General features: G+C 33.3%; 2 protein-coding genes across 4 annotated transcripts; both read right to left on the bottom strand.

Annotated features, from left to right (window-relative positions):
• Positions 1-511: 511 nt before the first annotated feature.
• Positions 512-4,459, bottom strand: LOC101209963 (solute carrier family 40 member 2). 3 transcript variants are annotated; one of them, XM_011655410.2, is made up of 8 exons: positions 3,959-4,459; positions 3,499-3,649; positions 2,551-2,747; positions 1,987-2,466; positions 1,602-1,773; positions 1,360-1,450; positions 1,101-1,211; positions 512-1,015 (listed from the first exon to the last, which is right to left on the bottom strand). In XM_011655410.2, exons 1-8 carry the CDS (start codon positions 4,066-4,068, stop codon positions 795-797), a joined length of 1,533 nt encoding a protein of 510 aa, XP_011653712.1. In that variant the 5' UTR covers positions 4,069-4,459; the 3' UTR covers positions 512-794. The 3 variants fall into 3 exon arrangements, with proteins under 3 accessions (XP_011653712.1, XP_004148604.1, XP_031739572.1); XM_004148556.3 differs by having other exon boundaries at positions 1,360-1,497; positions 3,959-4,458; XM_031883712.1 differs by lacking the exon at positions 3,499-3,649 and having other exon boundaries at positions 2,551-2,641; positions 3,959-4,458.
• Positions 4,460-6,342: 1,883 nt separating this feature from the next.
• LOC101215386 (protein SCAR2) lies at positions 6,343-15,245 on the bottom strand. Its single transcript, XM_004148576.3, has 9 exons — positions 14,904-15,245; positions 13,767-13,930; positions 12,780-12,903; positions 12,568-12,682; positions 11,467-11,528; positions 7,502-11,357; positions 7,325-7,411; positions 7,115-7,219; positions 6,343-7,017 (listed from the first exon to the last, which is right to left on the bottom strand). The coding sequence occupies exons 1-9, from the start codon at positions 15,056-15,058 to the stop codon at positions 6,958-6,960; spliced, it is 4,728 nt and encodes a 1,575-aa protein (XP_004148624.1). The 5' UTR covers positions 15,059-15,245; the 3' UTR covers positions 6,343-6,957.
• Positions 15,246-22,046: the final 6,801 nt, after the last annotated feature.

The raw sequence follows: 22,046 nt of genomic DNA, 5'->3' as shown, positions 1-22,046 counted from the left end.
TTCAATTCCTACAAATTTATAACTTTATTTCACTAAAATTGGTGAATAGAGAGTTATACTAAATCTTTTTCTTGTTATTTTTTAAAAATACAAAAACTAAAATGAGAGAATTTAAAATGCATAGACCAATTTTTTTATACCAAATTAGTATTTATACGAATGTTTTAACATTGGATAATTAAGATTTGACTTTCTAGAGAAGATCTATTATTGGAACCTTTTAATCTAAAAATTTGGACTTGTTATTGTAACGAGAGACAAGTGTAATGGCCTTTGGATACCACAGAATATATTAAAAATTAACAACACAATTACTTGAAATAGCTATATTAAAAATCAACAACAAATTTCAAACAAAATCTATACATTATATGACAAACGTAAGAAAAAGGAACCCAAAATAAAATACTTCATCATTATTGTTATTATTGCTGGAATACCATATTCTATTATTTATGTCATAGCTAACGTTATTTTGTATTAAAACAATAACTGATGACATGTGAGAACATATACTAAAAAGATCTTTAAAATGTTCAAATCAAATTAAGCACATACACCTCCACAATTGTAATTGGAGAGTCATAGTTCATTACAATTACAAAATAGATTGATTACGTTTACAAGGCATAGTTAATTCGTTACTAAATTTGATTGTTTTTCTTTTAAACTTACAATTATGTGCCCACTGGTCTTTTTTTTTTTCTGCGTTGGGTTTAGGTAATTTTAAGCCTTAACTTGAATATTTTATTAATTTATTTTTCTTCCTACCCATTAACTAATATCAAACAATTTTACAAACTTTCCCACTTGGAAGCAAAGGGAAACGAAACTATATTCTTCACATTCAGTAGAGAGAAGAATTTATAGCCAAACTTAACGGCCATCTGGAGCAGCAAGAAGCCAACTTCTCCATGTGAAACAGATGCTTTCGGATGCGGTAGAGGTGGATGGTGTAGAGCAACGCCGCCAAAGTCACTGCCGTGAACGATATCAGAATCAACTTCCAAAAGTCCTGCAAAAATAGCCACCATAACATACAGTCATACACACACAATACATCGTAGACTGTTCTTCAATAATGATGAGGATGGCTTCACCTGGGGGTTCGAGATGATGACTCCCATAACGTATCCCATCAAGTCCATGGTTGATTGGAGAGCATTCTGTGCTCCTCCGACGACACATCGATCCGATTCTGGTACTTGATCCTAATGATATGGAAAGCAAGAAAGCCAAAGAAGAGCACCAGTCATAGTAGATTCATTCAATAAGGGAAACTTCCCCATTGCATTACATCTAACTACATTACTGATAATATGAAGCAAATTTTATGGTGTGGTTTGGAGTGTTTCATACCTGCATTTGTTGGATAACAGCCAAATCGAACATCCAGAGTCCTAGCCGAGACACTGCCACTCCCATCATCAGCATGTATGCTGACAAGAGGCTGTTTTGTATCCATATTGAAACAACACACACTAGTAAGCAGGTCCACTGCGTATCAGACAACAAATTTTAACGACTGTTTGGTTGGTTCATTGGAGAGATTTTCAATTCAATGTTTGTTAGCAAAAAGCCACTATGACGCTCGAGTGTACCTGAGACCAAATAGACCAGAGTCCTGTTCGAAGCGTCAAAATTCGAGACTGTACAATAGGATAAACAAGTGTTGCAGCAATGCCAATTGTAGCGCTTACTCCACGTGCAATTCCAATGATATAGGCAGGTATACCTTCCCATTCTAAGGTTGCAGTCATTAAAGTTCCGAAGCTGGAAGAACAAGATTAAACCAGACATTTTATGAATAAATATAGGGAGTGTTTAAATCAAACTTTGAAGTATAATATCTCAGAGAAAGCTTTAGGCATTAACATTGATTCTCTCTGGGACACAAAAGCTAATTGAAATGTTTCTAAAGACAACTTGACTTTTAAAAGTGGATATACATACATTGCATTCTCTAATGAGTACAAAGATGATTACCTAAGGACTGTGAAGAATAACAGAGCGAGAGCAACCCCTGGGAGTACGGTGTCTTGCTCCAGATACACCTTCCATGCAGTAACAAAAGGGACCTTTGAGAACCAGTTAAACATTTTCACTTTCCAGCTCCTTTCAGCCGATCGTGCATCAACATCGTTTGGAATTAACCTCTCTATTTGCTGAGATACAGAGCTACTCTCTCCCACATCCCTTAAAGCAAGTCTTGAGACCCTTCTTTGGCTGCTTTCTTCCAAAGCGGGAATCCCATCGTATACAGAAGTGAATAGCCAATACTCTAACCAAACTGATATGATATTCCAAACCGCCAACGTCATAGCAGATGCTTTCAAAGAAATGAAACTAATGATGAAACCAGATATTACAGGACTAAGCAGCTTGCAGACTAGATCGATACGTCTCATCGTAGAGTTTATATTTGTCAGTACTTCTGGAGGATGGCGTTCTGATATCACCACCACCCTGGGTAAAATCCAAAGTTACAATTTGAAGATCACTTGGTTGGAACTTTCTTGTTATGTTCTCTTTAAAACAACAATCAATTACCATTCTCTTTCAACTAAGATAGTACCCGCAAGAGACGAAAGAGCGCCAACAGCTCCAGCGATATTTGTCAATATCACAAGCAAGATGAATCCTGTGAAATAGGAGGATTTCAAATCTGAGTAGAACAGTAATGCAACCACGGTCACTCCAGCAACAATATACGAAAGATTTTGTGTCGCCAGCCAAATCTTCAGAACCTAATAACATATCACTGAAAATATAAAACTACTTACACTTGCAACAATTTAAATGAAGCAATAAACAACTGCTTCAAGAGGATGTTTGAAGAGACTAATTTGATAATTTATTTGATCCACATTCACTGTTGTTTCATTTCATTCATGTAGATGATTATAATGAATCCATATCATAACAGCAACTATGTTCATTAATTCTTATCAGCCTTCTTTCTAATCATTGATTATAATGAAAAAGAAGTTAAGACGGGAGGAAAATACTATCAGCCTTCTCATAACAGCAACTATGTTCATTAAATTCACCTTCAAGTCTTCAACTCACTGTGGGAAGCAGAGCAAACTGTGGGAAACTTAAAATCTCAAACATAATAAAGACAATTTTTTATCATTTTTTCTTCAAATCATGTAAAGTAAGTGTTATAATGGTTTGAATCGGCTATCTGCCTCTCTGAACAACCAAGCACGGGTGGTCTCTCTGAGTTGTATTCATATTTAAATAGATTGTTTATGATTTTGGCCATGTGCACCATATAAACTATCCAACTCTACTAGTGTGACGCCTCTGTATTTGTAATATGATCATTTTTTGCCAATAATTAACTTTTTCTCTATCCATGGCTATAGCCAACACACTGTTGACCATGTATATTTCTATGTGGATTCTCTGTTTATGTTTTTTGTTTCCCTTGTTTGTCGATTTCATAACAGTAAGCAAGTTGGATGGAGTTTTAAAGCGACGAAAAGAGAGAACCTTGACGTATGCTAACTTATCAACCAAGTCTCCAACAATTGGACCAAAGAAAGCAGTGGAAGCAGATTCCACAACACCATAAATAGCCGCAAAGAGTAGAGAATTAGGCCACACACTGATCATATACAGACCAACAGAAAATTCCCACATTCTGCAATGCAACAAAATCAAAGGCAATGGGAACAGATCAAAATCCAATTAAAAGAGTAAAACCAGATTTTCATTATTAAAAAATATTGACAAAAAAAAAAAGAAAAAAAAGCCAATAACCAAAACAGCAATCCGATCAAAGAAACAAATACACGAAAACATCATCTGCAAGTGCAAAATAGAAACAAAGCAATCAAACAGTAGAAAAACCAAACAAAAGCAGGGTTTCAAATAATTCCATTCAACAAGCAATAGAATTCATCTAAAATCACCAATGAGGAACAAATAATGAAGAAGAGAAAGCAAAGACCTAGCACCCCATCTGGCCAAAAAATGTCCAATGTAAAGACACCGAAGAAGAGAAGAAGAAAGAGGTAGCGGAGAAGACGGAGGAGGGGACAGAAGCGGCTCATTCTCCATTACTGTTTTCTTTCAATAAATCTCAACTAAATCATTTTACCCGAGAGAAGGGTAAACAAATCCAAATCGATGGTATGCTGTTTAACTTTGAAATTAGCAAAAGGGGTTGTGTTATTTTTCTTGGTTTTGAACTTGGGGAACTGCTTGCCACTGTTGGATGAATGATTAGAAAAAGGTGGGTCTATTTATTTTTGTCTGTATTTGAGGATGGAGATTCAGAAAGAAACTGATCTGAGTAATTGTTTAATGGGTTCTCTTTGGAAAATGGATGGATGATTGGATGTTGTGATATTAGATGAGCTGAGGAAAGACTTGGAGAGAACCGACAAGAAGAAAGGATTATTTAAAAAAGGTTGGGTCTGTTTGTAGTTCGACACTCGGATTCTATTTTACAATCAAAGTACATAATGACTCAGTCCCATCCCATCGCCGCACTATCTTATCTACGCAAAAATAAATAAAAAGTTTAAATCATCTTTTCCTTTCTAACATTTTAAGATGTTATGATGTTTTAAAATCAATTTATTTAAATTTTGTTAACCAAATCAGGGTGTGATTTCTATATTTTAGTAGAATACATATTCTTCTTCTCTCTTCTTTTTTCTTTTTAAGAATAAGTGGTTTTGGAAAAAAATAAATAGAAAGATTTTACAAGAAGATTATAAAAAAAATGAAACGGCCAATTAAAAATTAAGAAAAATAAGTAAAATAAGAGGGCAGAGATAAGCTTAGTTCAATTTTAATCGACATGTTTGAAGTAGAAGGTTTGACATCTCATCTTTAATTTCTTTAATTAGTGTAAAAGGAAGGTAAGAGGATGGAAGAAGAAAATAAGACATGAAAGGGAAATATGATGCTATTATTGTTTGGTGCCAATATAATCCAAATTTCATCCCCAGTTAATGGAGACTTGAGTTTGGTAACCAAGAGGACAATTAATTAAAGTAGTAATTAACAAACAAGTAGCTACCACAATCACTAGCTCTTATGGAAATAAATGAAGTGTGAAATTGTAAAAACTAATTAAATTATACTAATTGAAGTAGGTAGCTCTAATGTCAACTAAAAGAGTGATAGATAGTGTGTTGTTAACTAAAATGGAGTGGTTACACAAATATATTTCTAACTTCCAACCAAAGTAAAACGTAAGTGCAACGTAATGAACTAATCGATAAAATTAACAGACCCAGTAACGATCATTATATTAGGTCAAATAACTTTATCTTCTTCTTGTTCGAAAAAATTTCTAGTACTATGGTAGTATGAATCAAGCTATTATAAATTTTAGTACTATCGTAATACCTACTATTTCTAGTTCTTTATTTATTATGTCACTAAATGATCGCGGGCCACAAAAGTAGTATTTAGAATTATGTAGGATATCCACAAGGTAAATAAACAATAATTTAATAAATTATTTTATGATGTGCTAAATAATGAATGAGAATAGTAGGTATTACCTAAGTACTAGATGATTTTGTCTTTTTTCTTTTAACGAAAAACTTGATCTCGTGTAACTTCATATTTCAAACACAACCGTTCTAATTCTAACATATCATTAAAAAAATAACAAACCAACTTATAAGAAAAGAAGATCATTTTCGAGTGTTTGTTAATTATCCAAATTGTTTGTATGTGTTGGAAACCATGGGCTGATCTAAAATTGGTTCTATATTTTGTCCAGGTTTTAGGGTTGAAGTTACCTTTAACTCCTTTCTCATTTTCGAGACAATTTTGAAATAATGTTTAAGATTTAATTAACCAAATACTACACTTACATAAAAATTCCTACATAGTTTTAGTTTTGTTTTACCCTCTAAACATTTATAGAAGTGAATTATGGGTAAAACCATTTATAGAAGTGAATTATGGTTTTGTTTTACCCTCCAAACATTTATAGATAGAAGTGAATTACATTTAGAAGTGAATTACATTTATACGAGTAATAATTTAGTTCTTGTACTTTTAAAATTGATAACGATTAGAAGTAATAATTCAATTCATGAATTTAACTATTTAGTTCTTATAATTCATAACGATTAGGTAGATTTAGTACCTAATGTAGAAATTAGGGTAAAAATTTCATGAGATTTCTTATAAATAGTTTGATAAACTAATTAGCGATTAGATGATTCTAAAAATATTTAGTCTACATCATAAAATAATAAAATTAAAAACAACTCTTGATGATTATCTAAAATCTCACACAAAGGACAAGTAAACCAAAATACCAAATTGATGTTTTCAAAAAAAAAAAGAAAAAAAAAGGCAAAATAATATACAGTAAGATTCCATAACCAATCAAGGGGAGGGTGATGATTATGTGACAAGTACATCATAAAAGACAACTAAGTCTGTATAACATAAATACATATTGGTATAAAATGTCACATTACCAAAGAATTTCACTATACTAAGAAAGGGGGCCATTATAATATACGAGGCCGGAACAGAAGTAAAAAGGTGATGACACAAAGACGCTACAATTACAAAAATTACATCAAAAGTATGTCTACATACCAAAATTTAATCCCATTTACATTTGCCAAGATTTTACCAAATACCCAGAAAAACACTGATTCTGATCGGTCCACCTCTTGTCAAATAATACTCTACCTCGTATCGTATGTTGTATACCGTTTGTTTAGCCGGGTGGTACTGTATTTGTTGATGAACCAGAGCTGGGGACCAAAAGATCAAACCAAAATAGAAAGAACAGGGGGGTGTGGGAGGACATGTGACGTATGATTTACATATATGAAGAAGCTTAGACAAGAAGAGTACGCTAAACTACTGCAATTACCATGCAAGGGAGAAGAGTGAGAAACCTCAACCCGGTTTCATCGCAAACAAATGATGGAGTATTTATGGATTGAAGGAGCTGAAAGTTTATTCAGAGTCACTCCAACTATCACTATTGTCATCTTCATCATCACTTCCAGCAAATGCCTGTTTTCAACAGTTTCCAAATAAGTTTCATTTCTAAGAGAATGAGGCAGTCAACAGTCCGGGGGGGGGGGGGGGGGGGGGGGAGCTAGAAAGATACCTGGCGGATTGCGTTTGCTTTCTCCAAGATAGCAGCAACCCTCAAATTGGTTTTTGGACCCTGAATGCTGGGTCTTGTTACGGCTGCGGGCTTCAAGCTAAAGGACTGAATAGTACAATCAGAACATTCTGTTAGCTAAGCACTATGGAATTCATTTCAATGTATTAGTAATAGAAGCTCAATATAGTAAGGGCAGAGTTCGGCTTCAACCTTGGTTCGAATCTGTGCTAGAAGTGAATCTCTTTCATCTACCTTGGGTCCCATTTCAGGCAGTATCCGATCAGAAACTTTTCTCAACTGCAAATTGATTAAGAAAGTTAATTCCAAGTATTGTATAAACTCATTACCAAATAATTTCTCAAATTAGGTAAAGAAATACTATAGAACCTTGCTTTTATCATGAGCAGCAACAGCATCAATGAGAGGGCTTCGTGGACGAAGTAGCTTACTACTGATAGGCAGATTTCCATTTGGCATATCCACCCCATAAGTTGATGGCATAGGAGCTGTGTTAGAAGATGAAGCTACTTCCTCCTCTGTATTTGGTAAGTCGTCCCGAGACTGTTCATTCTTCATCAACGATGGAGGCACCATCATAGCATGGGAAGTTCTCTGTCCCCCTTCAAAATCTTGTGGCTTTAAGACTACTTCTGATGCTGAGTAACTAAACGGTTGGAATGACTGCAAATATGAAGATTCATTATCATTGTTACAATTTGCATCATCATTAGTTGGTTCTAGTGAAGGTAGTTTCGGGTCAGAGTGTAGTTCTTGTTCATCAGACTTGAGAGAATCATGCTTTGGGGTTTCCCTGGCCATTGGCGGTAAATTTAAAAATGGGTTATTATATTGTTTCTCCATGATTGCAGAACTATATTGAAAGTTTTCGTTGCTAATCACAGACGATTGCAGTGAGAATGGAGGAGGCTGCATTGTGTTATGTACCATGTTACCAGATATATTCATGAGATTGTTATCTTGAAAGAAAGTGTAGGGGTTCTCAGGTTGTAAAGGCGGTGTAATTGATGATGGTAATATCGATTGAAGTGGATCATCACTTCTAGGTGGAGCAGGAAAAGCTTGTTGAATCTTTCCTAACCTCCATTGCATTGGAGGTAGAGGGGGCAATGGTGGCATCTCGTTCAAACTGACTTGAGGTACCTCAGGCAGCAACATGTAGTTGCTAGGTAGGACGGGTTGTAATGTATTCGTTGTACGACCTGTCACGTTGTGTTCACCAATCGGGTGTTGTTTATATAACTCTGAAAGAGAATGTCCAGCTTCAATGGTTACTCCATCAGCTTTACCTTTGAAACTTTGATCCTGCTGGAATGGATCTGAAGACTGTGCCACCTCAACTTTCTCTTCATCCAATTGACTTGTAGATCGTTGTCCAATGAGTGCAGAAGTGGAAACATCAATATCTGCCTGCATAAGCTCCATTTCCTTGTGTTTAGCTTGCAAATCTGGTGATGGTCTACTGGAAGTCTCAATGGCAGAGGAGACACATAGAGGGGGAGGAGATATAAGTTCGATGCCCTCTTTAAGATCACCCTGATGATAAGATCTCGGATTTGATTCTAGATTTCTTAGTTCCAAATATTTTGGGCCAAAAGAAAGAACATCCTTAACTGAATCTTGATGGTCAGAAATCGATCCATCTTTGGATTCTAAAGGTGCAGAAGCAACTTCTCTATGATTTACTTTGTCTCCAGAGTAATCTGAAGCATCTTTAAATCCATTCTGATTTGGATATGAGTTCTCTAAGCCAAGATGGTTTTCTAACAAATCACTTGAATTCTCTAAGGCAAGATGGTTTTCTGACAAATCACTCCTAATATTGTCTGATGTAGATAAAATATCATTCAAGGATGTGCCAACAATTCCATTCATATCATTACTAGTTGTGCGATCAGCATTAAAAGCAAATCCATGTGCTTCATGTGCTCCAGTTGGAAGTTTATCTATGCTTATATTTTCTTCATCACCAGACTGCGATAAATTCTTGGGTATAACTTCAGCCCCTTGAACAACAGTCTCATCTGCTCGAACCTTGTCAGCCATAATATCACTATAGTTAACAAAATCAACCACCTTTTCTGATCGAACCTTTTCAGTCCCAATGTCACTACAGGCTACAGAATCAACCACCTTGTCTGCTTGAACCTTTTCAGTCACAATGTCACTAAAGGCTTCAGAATCAACCACCTTATCTGCTGGAACCTTTTCAGTCACAATGTCACTATAGTTTCCAGAATCAACAACCTCATTTGCTTGAACCTTTCCAGTTGCAAAATTACTATAATTCACAGAAGCCTCATGGTCCAGATCACCTGGTGAAGTGATTTCATCATGGGATGAAACAGAAGTGCTAGACAAAGTCACACCTTCATGATTAACTGTTTCAACAAGATCTCGTGAGTTCAAATGCTCACGAACAGTATCATTTGGATAACAAAGTTGTTTTTCTTCTGAGGTATCATCAGTATGGGTGAATATGGTTACTTTTCCATCATCATCTGCCCTTGTTATATCTACAACATTTGGATCTCTCACAGAATATGTTACATCAGTTTCTGTCGTATCACCTTCAAATAGAAGAACATCATCTGCTGCATTTTTCACTTGATCCTTCAAATCTTGTGTCTTGGAGAAATCTGCTGCAAGAGGCAAGTCTTCATATTTTGTTCCAGCAACTATGTTGTCATCCTTCAAATCCTGGGTCTGCAATAAATCTACTGCAAGAGATGAGTTTTCACATTTTGCTTCAGCTATCACAACGTTATCGTCACCTTTCAGAGCAATGGCATCGTATTTGTTATCTGAAGAATCATTTGTAGAAACACATGAAGTCTCAGAGGGCAATAAAGAACTAGGAGAGGATTCAATTTCTTGCTTGTCAATAGTTCTATCATCTTGGTATTCTTTTTGCCGCATTGTATCCTCAACTTTTTCTACCGCTTGAATCTCAACAGCTTGCCACAAGACATTCGGAAAATGTAATGAATTTTCAGATGTGGCATCTACATCCACACCCTTCCTGTCTTTAATACCTTCAGATGGAATTGTGTGGTTAGCGCTACTAACAGCCTTGGAGGGAACATCGAGGTGAACATCTTCATCACAATCTAAGTCTATCTCTGTACTTGATGTTTGCAAACTATTAACAAGGTCGGTTGATGATGTTTTATACAACTTCGGTTTCACCAATAAGGATGGAGACGAGCATGATTCTGGGTCTGACCGTGGTTGAGGAGAAATTGAATCCAAAAAACGTGAATCTTCAGATACTTCAGATTTTGACTTTCTTTCCTCATCAACACTAGTATCATCAAGCACTCCATTTTCATCAGCATGGTTTTCATGAGAAAGAGAGGTATAATCTGTATTACATGGCATATTTTCAATATCCACCATGCATGCTTTAGAAATTGAAGGTAATACTTTAGCTGTTTCTTCCGTATCAAATTGAATGTTGTCAACCAAACTACTTAGTGTATCAGAGCATGAAAAACTTGATCTCTCTCTCTTGAATGAACTGATACCATTATCTGATCCTGAGGAGTTTACAAAGGATTGTGAATCTGATAGTTGAGCTTGGGTTTCTAGGCATTCAGCATTTGCATCAGATTCACCTCTATGTCTACCAAGGTTAATAGTTTTAGATCTAGGTTCATTATCTGTTTCTATTTCTGACTCCATAGTAGCAAGAGCATCCACATAATTGTCTACTTCACTGATTACCTCGTCAGAACGATACCCATCTATACTGCTCCCTGCTTTCCCTTCTCCATATTCTAAGTGGTTTTCGACCACCACCATTTGAAGATTGGAAGTTGTCTCAATCTCATCATCTGCAGTTGATTCAGGCATCTTGAAAATCTCATCACCAGAAACATCACCGTTGATTGGTCTTTTTAATTCTTCTTCATGGGCTAAACAAGAAGAGCATGTACTTCCTCTTCCAGGAGACTTGCTTGCAGGACTCACTGTAGTGATATCAAGTATTCTAAGCCCCAGATCATTGGTATTATCTGACATTGAATGCAAGGTTGGTGCGGCAACTGATGCTTCGTAAACCATCTTATGCTCTGGAGAAGGAGTCTCCAGAAATTTCTCCATGTAGCTTTTGCCATTTTTGGAGTCAATACATCCATTGAATTGCCTTTTCTTCAATTTTACAAGCCGCGAAGGGTCATTAAAACAACTTTCAATGCGCTCCTCCATAAACAATTGATGTAGTCTGCACAAATGGTTGAGTTGACGTTACCAATCAAGCATCTATAAGTGACCATATGCAGTTGAGCAAGTCAAGAAAATTTCCAGAAGAAATAAGGAATTAAAAATCCTACTTGGTATGGGATGCTGGTCCAATTTCTGGCGTCCCTCCATTCCTCCAACGTGGTCCTTTCTTCTGCTAGGAGTCAAAGCAGCCATATTTTAGAACTAAATAGATCATATTCATGCACAGATAAGTTTCAATTAGTAGGAAGAGTCCGTGTGCATAGCATCCATAAATGTAAGCCCTAGAATTGAAAGTTAAAATGGGCCCAAATGAACATATTTTCTCTAAGAATTTAAGAACCCCATTATTGTAAAGCATAAGTAAACTTGATGAATTTTAAAGTGATAGAACATTTGCAAATCAGCACATGCAAAGGCTCAAACATAAGCCACCCAATATGCAATTAGTTTTCCAACGCAAATATTTTATGGATGAATAATAAGTATTCAATTAAAGTTATCTTTTTTTTTTTTTTTTTGAAAGGAATTAAAATTATCTTTAGAGAAGCTGAAAGGTACAAATTACAAACTAATGACCCGTGCATGATCTGACAGAATTTCCAAGTATCGTACTGACTGGTCCATTGAGTAACAATCATTGGCCAAATAGATTAAAATGAATAAGCTAATTGATTAACTGAAAAAAAAGGTGCCCAAAAGCACATGTACAGTTAGTATGTAAGAATATTTACAGAAGCACAGTGGTTAATACATGAAGTAAAAGATACATGCATTGTGATTAAATACCTGAGAAATATATTTGTATCAAAGAAACTATTGAAAGGTAGCTACCATGTAATTTGAAGTCCTTGAAATCTTCCCTCCCTTTAGTATTCACACGCAAGCCAATTTTTCCTAAGAATTTGTCTGACATCCATCCATTTCCAAATCACCCACTCTATTCATAACAAATCCTTACTGAAATTTACCTCACTGATAAATTCCTAAATCCTAATTATACCCTTAATACCTTAACAATATTCCTAAACCCTAAGTACTCAAATGAAATTCCTATCACATTGACCACTTACAATGAAATGAGCTTCGTAGAAATAAAATAGGAAGAAAGAAGACATCTAAATGAACTAATTAACCAGCCAAATTAGTGAGAGAGTGCATTGTTAAGAAATGGATGAGCTGAATTGAATTGACTACAATATTGAATATACCTTCACTTTACGAGTTTTCTTCTCTCTTTGAGGCTCAATATTTGATCTCTCCACTTTAAATACTGAAGGGTCAGTGTATCGCTTCAAACATGCCCCCGCACCTGCAACATCAAACCTATTCAAAGGCAGACAGTCAAAGGATTTCCATTTAAATTCTCTACACGTATACAATAAAAAATATTGCTTTTACATTTATCAGATGTGTAACATACTTGTCTAAAAGAAAAAGACGTGGGGGACCCCTGCATTCTTCATAGGAATCCATGACAAACCGAGGTAAGTCTCCACGAGCAACATGACTTTGCTCCGACTGCAAATTAGGATGCCAGTCAAGTCCTGCAATATAACTCATGGTTGTGATTTAATAGATTTTCCATCAGGGGTTAAACCCTCTAAATGCAAACCACATTTCATTTTAGATGAACTTCAATCACTTTAAAACAAACAAACAGCATAAAAAAAAATTTGTTGGATGGTCTAATCTAATGGTACTAGCCCTATATCTAAAGAAACAACAGAATCTGAGTCATTCCAATGATGTAGGATCAAAATGATTCGATAAAATAAATAATCATGCACCACAGAAATAATTAAATGCCTAGATACATGCTACCTTCTAGTATGTATAACAAGACAACATCAAGTACACATGGTAACTAGATATTGCAATATCAACTCCAACCTTCCTATCAAACTGTGATTCTTTCACAATTAATATCTCACTTAATGAAAATGGTTTGAGTTATTCTATGAAACTTGGACAATACATTTAATTTACTAGTCATGATCAGGATACATGCAGATGCAGCTCTCCAGAAACAAATAACTATATGTTAATCTGTATTCAGATCGTATGTGCACTTAAAGTACATAACTCAGTAACCACGCAGCTAGACGATTTAAATAAGTATTTTTTTATAAGAATGGTTTAAGTCAATGAATAAACATGATAAAGTGCTACAGTGAGCGTGAACATGAATTCAATTGTTTGTAGCAGTAGTTTGAAATGAGGGAAAACTGGAAATTAGAATCTTCTAAGCCCCTGCGTCACATTCTTTAAAATAATCGAAAAATAAAGTGGAAAATTACAACATTGAACCAGTTCATGATCTCTAATCAATTGTTCAAATCCATCAATATAAACAATGTGGTGACCATGATTGTTGGCAAAAATATAACAATATATATGATAGACTAACCTGTACTAGTGAAGAAAGATGTATGATTTGTCTGGGACAGAAATGCTTTCTCAATTGAAGGAACCTCTGCCTCAAGTTGTTGCACTCGAATCATAAGACTATGGCCTCTTGCAGATGTTGAAATGACCTCTTCGTGTAAATCATGGAATACCTCAGCAGCAAACCTTTCAACAAATAAAAAGACACAGATGAGGGCATGTTTCTGGAGACGTGAAATCCCCATCAAATATTATGAAGTTAAAAAGTGGTCTTAGAGCCGATCTATTCAGTTTTTCACAATCTTTCCAAGTACCAGTAAGATAGCTAATGTATTATCAGTTGTCTTACAGACTCTCCAACAGAAATACAAGAATCGTATTTCTAAAAATATAACATTTAAGTCATTGGAATTGAATCCGAATACAATATAGCGAAATATCATGCATAAAATTAGAATCCTTCCAAATGAGTAACTTTGGGCCAATTGCCAGAACAGGAAAGAAAATTAAAGAAGCCCAGCTGCTGAAGTTAACAGTACCAAAGTTGCAAATAGAAGGGCACAAAATTTACGAAGGTTAAGATCAGAGTACATGTAAATATTTTACCCATAACAAACGGCGAATCCAAGATTACACTAAACTCCTACAAATTGCGAAGTACTTAATCAGCTATTAATCAACTAGCGTTTAGTAGCAATTCAAATCGCAAGTTGTAAACTAACAGTCTTGAGAACGTAATTAGGAAAGCAAAGAATCTGAAGAACTAAAAGGAATGCGCAGCCACTAGAGAAGATGAATCTTCTAATTGAAGCTGATAACTCCAAGAACTATTATAAATCCCTCGCTTCCAGCATTTAACTCGCTACATTAATTCAAATTAAAAACCTAACGAAGGAAAGGTCAACTAATTAAACAATCTACTCTCAAAACTCTGATTCAAACACAAACTTCTCAATTCAACGCTCATTTCAAATCACTCAACTAACAAACCATCTCTCACACCTCTCAATTCCAAGAAAAAAAACTCATCTATCACTAAACATCCACAATTAAGAAGAATCAGAACTATCCACTTCCATAAAAAAAAAAAAAAAAAAAAAAAAAAAAAACAAAAAAACAAAACAGCAGTAAAAAGAAAAGGAAAGAAAGAAAATCTCACTCAGCAAGATCACCGAGCTGACGCAAGACACCAACAAGGCCGGCCATGGCAACGCCTTCAAGAAGAGCTTCGGGATCATCTTTATCGGCGGCCTTGTAGAGGTCCGGATCCGCTAAGGCGTACTCGTTCCTAATTTGGTAACGAGTGAGGGGCATTTCTTGTGTTTGGTTGAAAGAGAAATTTAGGTAGTGAAATTGGGGGGGGGGGGGCGTAGTGGGATGGTGGTCGTTTCTTCTACATTTGTCACCGGCGAAATACCGATTTGAGATAGAGACAGAGAAAGGTGAGAGTTTAATTGAGAGTGGAAGAAAAGATGTGAAGAGATGAATTAATATACGGTTGTCTGTCTCTCACCCTCCGTTACAACACACAGTATATTTAATGTGACCTTAACTCTTATTATTATTTCAATTATACTTTTTTTTATAAAAAAAATTACACTTTAAATATAATTACTAATTATTACAATTATTTTTGTTTTCTTCATAAGTATCTTCTCTGTCTATATATGTATTGCTTTTGTCTATTTCTCCAATATGTACATAATTTGTCTACAAATTATTTATTTATGGTCTATAAATTTAATTTTTGTTTCTAAAAATAAATTAATTTTAGTTAATGATGATGATTGTTGTCTTTCTTTCTTTTAAAAAAAGGTAAAATTTAAAAAAAAAATGTGGTATACCTAAGTGATGTGATTCAAATTTTTGTATAACAATTCATAGTTATAACAAAATCTGGATCGATCTTTTCAAATTTTTCTACTTCATCATTTGGTTATATAATTTGCACTTATTTATTGTTAGAAAATAAAAGAAGAAGAAGAGGTTAGTACATGATAGATTGTGGTTGAACGACGAGATGCAACAAAATGAGTGAAGCTCAACACACGTAAGTAGAAAAAATATCAAATGGATAGACAGTTTGTTCTATTATATACAAAATTAAAAAATCAAGGTATATAGACTTAAAGTTAAAATTTTACGATATATAGACCGATTTAATACGTACTTATAAAAGTTCATCATCAAATAAGTATAAACCTTAAAATATCAACTAATATATAATTTAACCTAAAACAAAAGTAATAATTTAGAAACTCAATTTGGATGGGAATTTGTTAGAAATTAATTTAAACAAGTTTAGTATAATGGAGAGTTAAAACATTTTAAAGTTGGAATGGTTGGATCTATTAAGAAAAATGAATTTAAAGATAACCAATGAAAAGTCAAATATAGAGGATTCTTCTTCTAAAGAAGACACTTTAGGATTCTTTCTTTTATTTCACAAAAGTTGGTACTTTTGAATATGACAATTTTTGTTTTCAACTCAAATGTAGAATAATTGTCCAAACTTTTTATTTGTCATATTATAAAATACTTAATATATGTCAAATAATTGTCAAGCTATTTTATTTGTCATCTTATAGAAACACTTATTGGGAACTTGTGTGTGTGTGTTTTTCTAGTTATTAGTTGCAAATATGTAAGTGGAGGTTCAAATTAAAATAAAATATAAACTCAAAATTTTACTACAACAATCTATTTTTCACTAACATAGTAATGAAGGCTTAAAATGACAAAATGGTCATTTTAAACTTGAAATAAGAAAAAGTATAAAACCTGAAACTTATGAAATTTTTTATATATTTTAGCGGAAAAAAATTATATCAATCAACTTTCTAAAAATGTCTAATTTGTATGGTTGTTTTATTAAATCAATAAATTTCTTATACAATTATTTTCCTTTTTTAACTTTTAATTTTAGGTACTTCAATTAAAAATTCATGTGGTTAGCTTGATGAATGCGATGTTTAAGTGTTACGCCAAGTGTATTAATTAAAAGATTATATGATATGACATACTACTATTTTTTATAATGGCTACCTCATTAGGTTTTTATTTTTCTTTTCTTTTCATTTTTGTTGCTCAACATTCAACACATAATGTTGAGTTGGAAGGACTTAAACTTCTAATTTTTCGATATCTACTTAACTATGTTATATTCAAATTAGCTACTAATAAGATGAAGTTAGAGAATTGAAAATGTCAATTATGACACATAGTTTTTTATCAATATTCTCAACATGCATGCAACTAGTAAAATAAAATAAAATTTACACTTTTATGTACTCAAGAACAAGAGATTTTACGTTCAAATCTTCCCCCAAATTATATTACTATACATTTCTTAAAAATAATTAGGAACATTAATTAGTGTATTTATGAGTTTTTTTTAAAAGAAAAATATTCTAGAGAAATGTTAAACTTTCATCCAAATAATTTATAATTAAAATTTAGATTTTATGAACTAATTTATATCATTTTAAACTATAAAAAATTAAATTCTAATTTTTTTCTTTAAACCACATGGATTAATATTGTAATTAAAAATGTTAAATTACATATTTGGTGTTTGTGGTACGAAGAAAGTTAGAATTACTAATCGAATCCCTATGAAGTTATAATTTAATCCATATGAGTGGATAAAATCTCATGAAATTTGATAAAATATTTATAAATAGTATCTATTGTAAAGAATATATCGAAGAATGTTTCACCAAACTAGGGTACTACAAACTATGGGAAAGCAAGCATGACACCAATAAACGAGTTAGGGTTAAAAACGAGAAATGTGGTTCGTATATGGTGGCGCTTATCTTGTGGAGGTTCGTATTTGAATCGTAGTATCTATTTAATAACAGTATTTAATTTTCCAGTTAGTTACCCGCTATTCTCAACTCCACCGAATTATTCTGTTCCTAACTTCATCACCACCGTCCATTGTATTGACTTTCAATTATTTCACTTTTCTTTTCTTGCATCCTAAATTAAGATAACCAATTGGTTAAGGAAAACAAAAAGGGGCAACCATTATTCCCATTATACTTAACAACTAATTCTTTTCCACTAAATAGTTTTATTACTTTCCTTTTTAATTAGAAAAAGTTTGTCACAAATTTCATTATTTATACCCTTCTCTCTCTTTTTCATAATTAGAATTAGAAGACTACAATTTCAGCAAGGTGCAATTTTCAATTACAGTATCAAACAAAGTTTGAATGTAATTGGGAAAAGAAATGAATGAAAAAATATTGATGATTAACATTTCCACATTATTCTTCACAAGTTTGCTATTATAGTTCCAAGAAAGTCAAATTCTCTAGGAATATGTATATATACTAATAATAATTAAAACCATACTCTTTGTTTTATTATTTTATTTTATTCCTACTACTATACAGGTGAGGGATCTTTTTCCACCCTTGATTTTGTTCCTTTGTAATTTACATTTTTTTATAAAAAAACATCGAGCTAAATTTTAGAAACTAAAAAAATAGATTTTAAAAACTTATTATTGTTTTTAGTACTTGACTAAGAACGAACTCAATCTTTGTTCGTAAGTAAAACACAACTTACCAAAAGATAGTTTTTTCATTGCATTTAATTTTTTTTCGTAAAATTAAATTCTAACAAAAGAAAAGGAAAATAAATACCAAAACTAGCATATGGTCCATTTGACATAATGTATGATTTTGTTCATAATTGCTGATTTACCATTTCAACAATCCTTGCACATTAAAAGAAAGGTGACTACAAAATTGGTAGAAGGGCAGTTTTTATAAGGAATGACATAAAAAGTAAATGAAAAATGACTTATCAAACTCCTTTTCATGATCTCCCACATGGAGCACATCAAATGTTAGTATCATGTCACTATTATAGGGTTATAGTATTTATTTCAACTCATAAAATTAAAAAAAAAAAAAAAAAACAAAACTCTATTGAAGCAAGCTCGATAATGTTTTTAGAAAAATGTCTAAATATAAAAATTAAGCATATTTTTTCCACATTTCTAACCATGATTTGTTTCTTTGAGTACAATACTTCATTTCTTAGCCAAATAATTAAAAGAAAAGAAAAACAAAAACTACTTTTTCAAAACTATTTAGTTTTCAAACCATTGGTAAAATTGTAAATAACACATTAAGTGTTTATAGATTTAATTTTAAATAAATAAAATAAAATAAAATAGCCTATGAAATGGGCTAAATGTTAATTAAAGTTTTCGAATTTGTTTTTTCCACTTGCTCTCCAATCTTTTTTTAAGCTTCAATTTCATCTCTTTATGGAGTTTATCTTTTCTTTTATTTAAGTTCTTATTTTCTCCCTAAGTTAAGAAATAGTCAACAAATTAGTACTTAACAAAAAAAAAATAGATAAAAATAATAATTTCAATACGTAACATGTTTAAGATTAATAATTAAGGGTATAACAATATTTTTAAAGAATTGTAAACATAGCAAAATCTATTGATGATATAACTAATATATTGTTGTTGCAATTCGCTTAGAAGGAGTGATTTGTCTTGTTCAGACAAAACGCCTAAAAGTCTTCTGAACGCTTTCCTAATCAACTTGCCTACTAATCAAAGCGGTGGGTCAAAATGCCTCTTGTCAATTGCCTACTGCAAAATAGAAATTAGTTATGAAAAAAGGCTGAGTCGCGAATCTAACTTTTTAAAGACGTTTCGTGGGTCTAATCCTTTGTGCAAACAAATTTCAAATGTCTCATAGTTCGCAAGATAAGACAACTGTGTTCTTCAATTATTTTTGCACTAAAACTAATCGGAATCTCAACACTCAAGTAGACACTTTTAATTGCTTAGGAATCTCACAGAAATATAGATTTTATAGAGAGCTTTTCTTGTTTTTCTCATATCTTAAAACGAAGAATAAAACGTATTTTATATAGTGGAGGAGAATGGGGATGTTGGAACTTAATTATAAGAATCAAGTGTTTAGTAATTAAATAGGAAAATTTAATTTTGGAAACCTTAGAAATTATTAAAAAATTGAATTAAAATGTTTAATTCTTTTATGATGGAGAATGGTCATAATGATTTTGTGTATTAAAGAAACAGATTCAATATCTTTATTACATCTCATCTTGCCCAGCCATCTCGCCTAGGATGGTGGCAAGTGCGTGAAGATTATAGCAAAAAACTCTTAGCCATCTCCCCTGAGATGACAATTTACGTGTGGAGATTAGTAGATCTAATCGCCTCACCGTCTCTATTTAGATGGCAACACACAACTTATTTTTGCTTATTTTCTCTCTTTTCCAATACTTACAATTGAATGAATATTTTGTAACAATAACATTTTCAAAAAATTGTAAACAACAATATGATCAAATTAAAATTGAAACTCTTAAAACATTAAAAACCAAATTGAAAACATATATTTAACCTAAAAAAAATCTATGTTTAACTAAATTAAAATGAATGTATAATTTGATTTTTTTTTTTAAAAGCCAACCCAAAGAAAATACATGTGGAGCTTTAGTGAGACCCATAAAGAAATTCTAACTAGGAAGGTTAGAAAATTCACGAGAAGAGCTTTTGAAGTTCAGAGGACCCATGAGAAAAGTCTAGCAAAGCTTAAAGAACTCATGAGAAATATAGGAGAGCTCAAAACTCATGAATGAGCCCAGGAGGGTTTAAAGAACCCATGATATGAGAGCTTAAATGATTTATGACGAGAGCTTAAATGACCCAGAAAGAGAGCCTAAAAGAGGATACACAACCTGTGAAGAGAGCTTAGAGAGACCTTATAAAACCATGTGTGGAAGTTAGAAAACTCAAGATCAAAAACCTAATGGAGCTTAAAGTGAGCTTTGTATGAAATAGTTACAAACAACCAAGATCGTTGTTGAAAAGTACGTCTAAAATACCCTACCATGGTTTATTGTCAAATTACGCTCATAAACCCAACATTGATTTGGGCACTGAAGCAACATGACATGATTATAACGATGCTCATTTTCTTTTGGACTATTTTTTTTCAATAATAAAAATTTACAGTTGATCTTTCTTTTTTGGTATCAACAATGAACATCCTATATTTATTATTTTATGTCAAAAGAAAAGGAGAGAGATTTTGTGATGATGTAATATTGAAAACTTAGTGCTAACGTAAATATTGTAATTTAAGCAAATTAAGGAAATCTAGATCCTACTTTCTAGTTTTTCCTTTTGTGTGGGTACATATTTTGTGTATTTAACCTTGTATTATTCTATTATGCATATCAACATTAATAAAATATTCAACTATTTACATGGTATCAGAGCTTGAACTTTGACCTAGCGGTTTTTCTCAACTCTATTCCACCTTCGACTAGATGACATCGATCATACATCATCATGTCACCGACAATGTGCTTCAGACTAGGCTCGTCGCCTCTGATCTACTGCCTCATGATCTATGTCTCTTAGATCTATTCCACCTTTGTCCCTCTCATGTTAACATACAACAAATTTGATGGATACTTTCTTGGTCCTGAGGTTTCGATGTGCCTTGATGGATGATTGTTGTCTCAAGCCAAATATGCCTCTGACCTCTTAGCTCGCTCAAGCATCACTGACTCAATCGCGACATCAACATTGTTGGATCCCATGTGCACCTGACTCCATTTGATGGTGTTTCTCTTGATGATGCCAATCTATATTGACAACGAGTTGGCAATCTCATTTATCTTACAGTGACTCGTCCCGACATTGCATATGTTGTGCGCATTATTAGTATATTCATGGTTGCTCCACGAACCATTCTTACTGTCATTCTTTGTTTATATAACACTTTGGGACATGGACTTCATTTCTCATCTCAGTCTTCTATGGTGTTATATAAGACTTTAGGACATGGACTTCATATCATTTGTTATATAACACGATGGTGTTTCTCTTGGTGATCCTACTGATCAGTGTTCTACCACTGGCTACTGCTTCTATTTCGGCCATTATGTCATATTGAGGCGAAGTAAGAAGCAAAGTGTCGTTTCTCACTCTAGCACTAAATTAGAATATCGTGGTCTTGCTGATGCTACTTCATAACTTTTATGGCTCCGTCGTTGGCTCCTTACTGGTATGAGAGTACCTTAATTATTTGCAATTGTTCTTCATTGTGATAATCGTAGTGTCATTCAAATTGCTCATAACGATGTATTCCATGAGCACACAAAACATATTGAAAATGACTATCACTTTGTCCATTATCACCTTCTAAGCAACAGTTTTCTTTTACGCTCCATTTCGGTACGAAGCAACCAACTGATATATTCACCAAAGCTTCATCTTCTAGTG

Source organism: Cucumis sativus, chromosome 4, assembly GCF_000004075.3.
Source record: "Cucumis sativus cultivar 9930 chromosome 4, Cucumber_9930_V3, whole genome shotgun sequence".
Taxonomy (NCBI): domain Eukaryota; kingdom Viridiplantae; phylum Streptophyta; class Magnoliopsida; order Cucurbitales; family Cucurbitaceae; genus Cucumis; species Cucumis sativus.
Note: the sequence above shows the minus strand (reverse complement) of the source record. Positions and strands in the feature narration are given on the sequence as shown.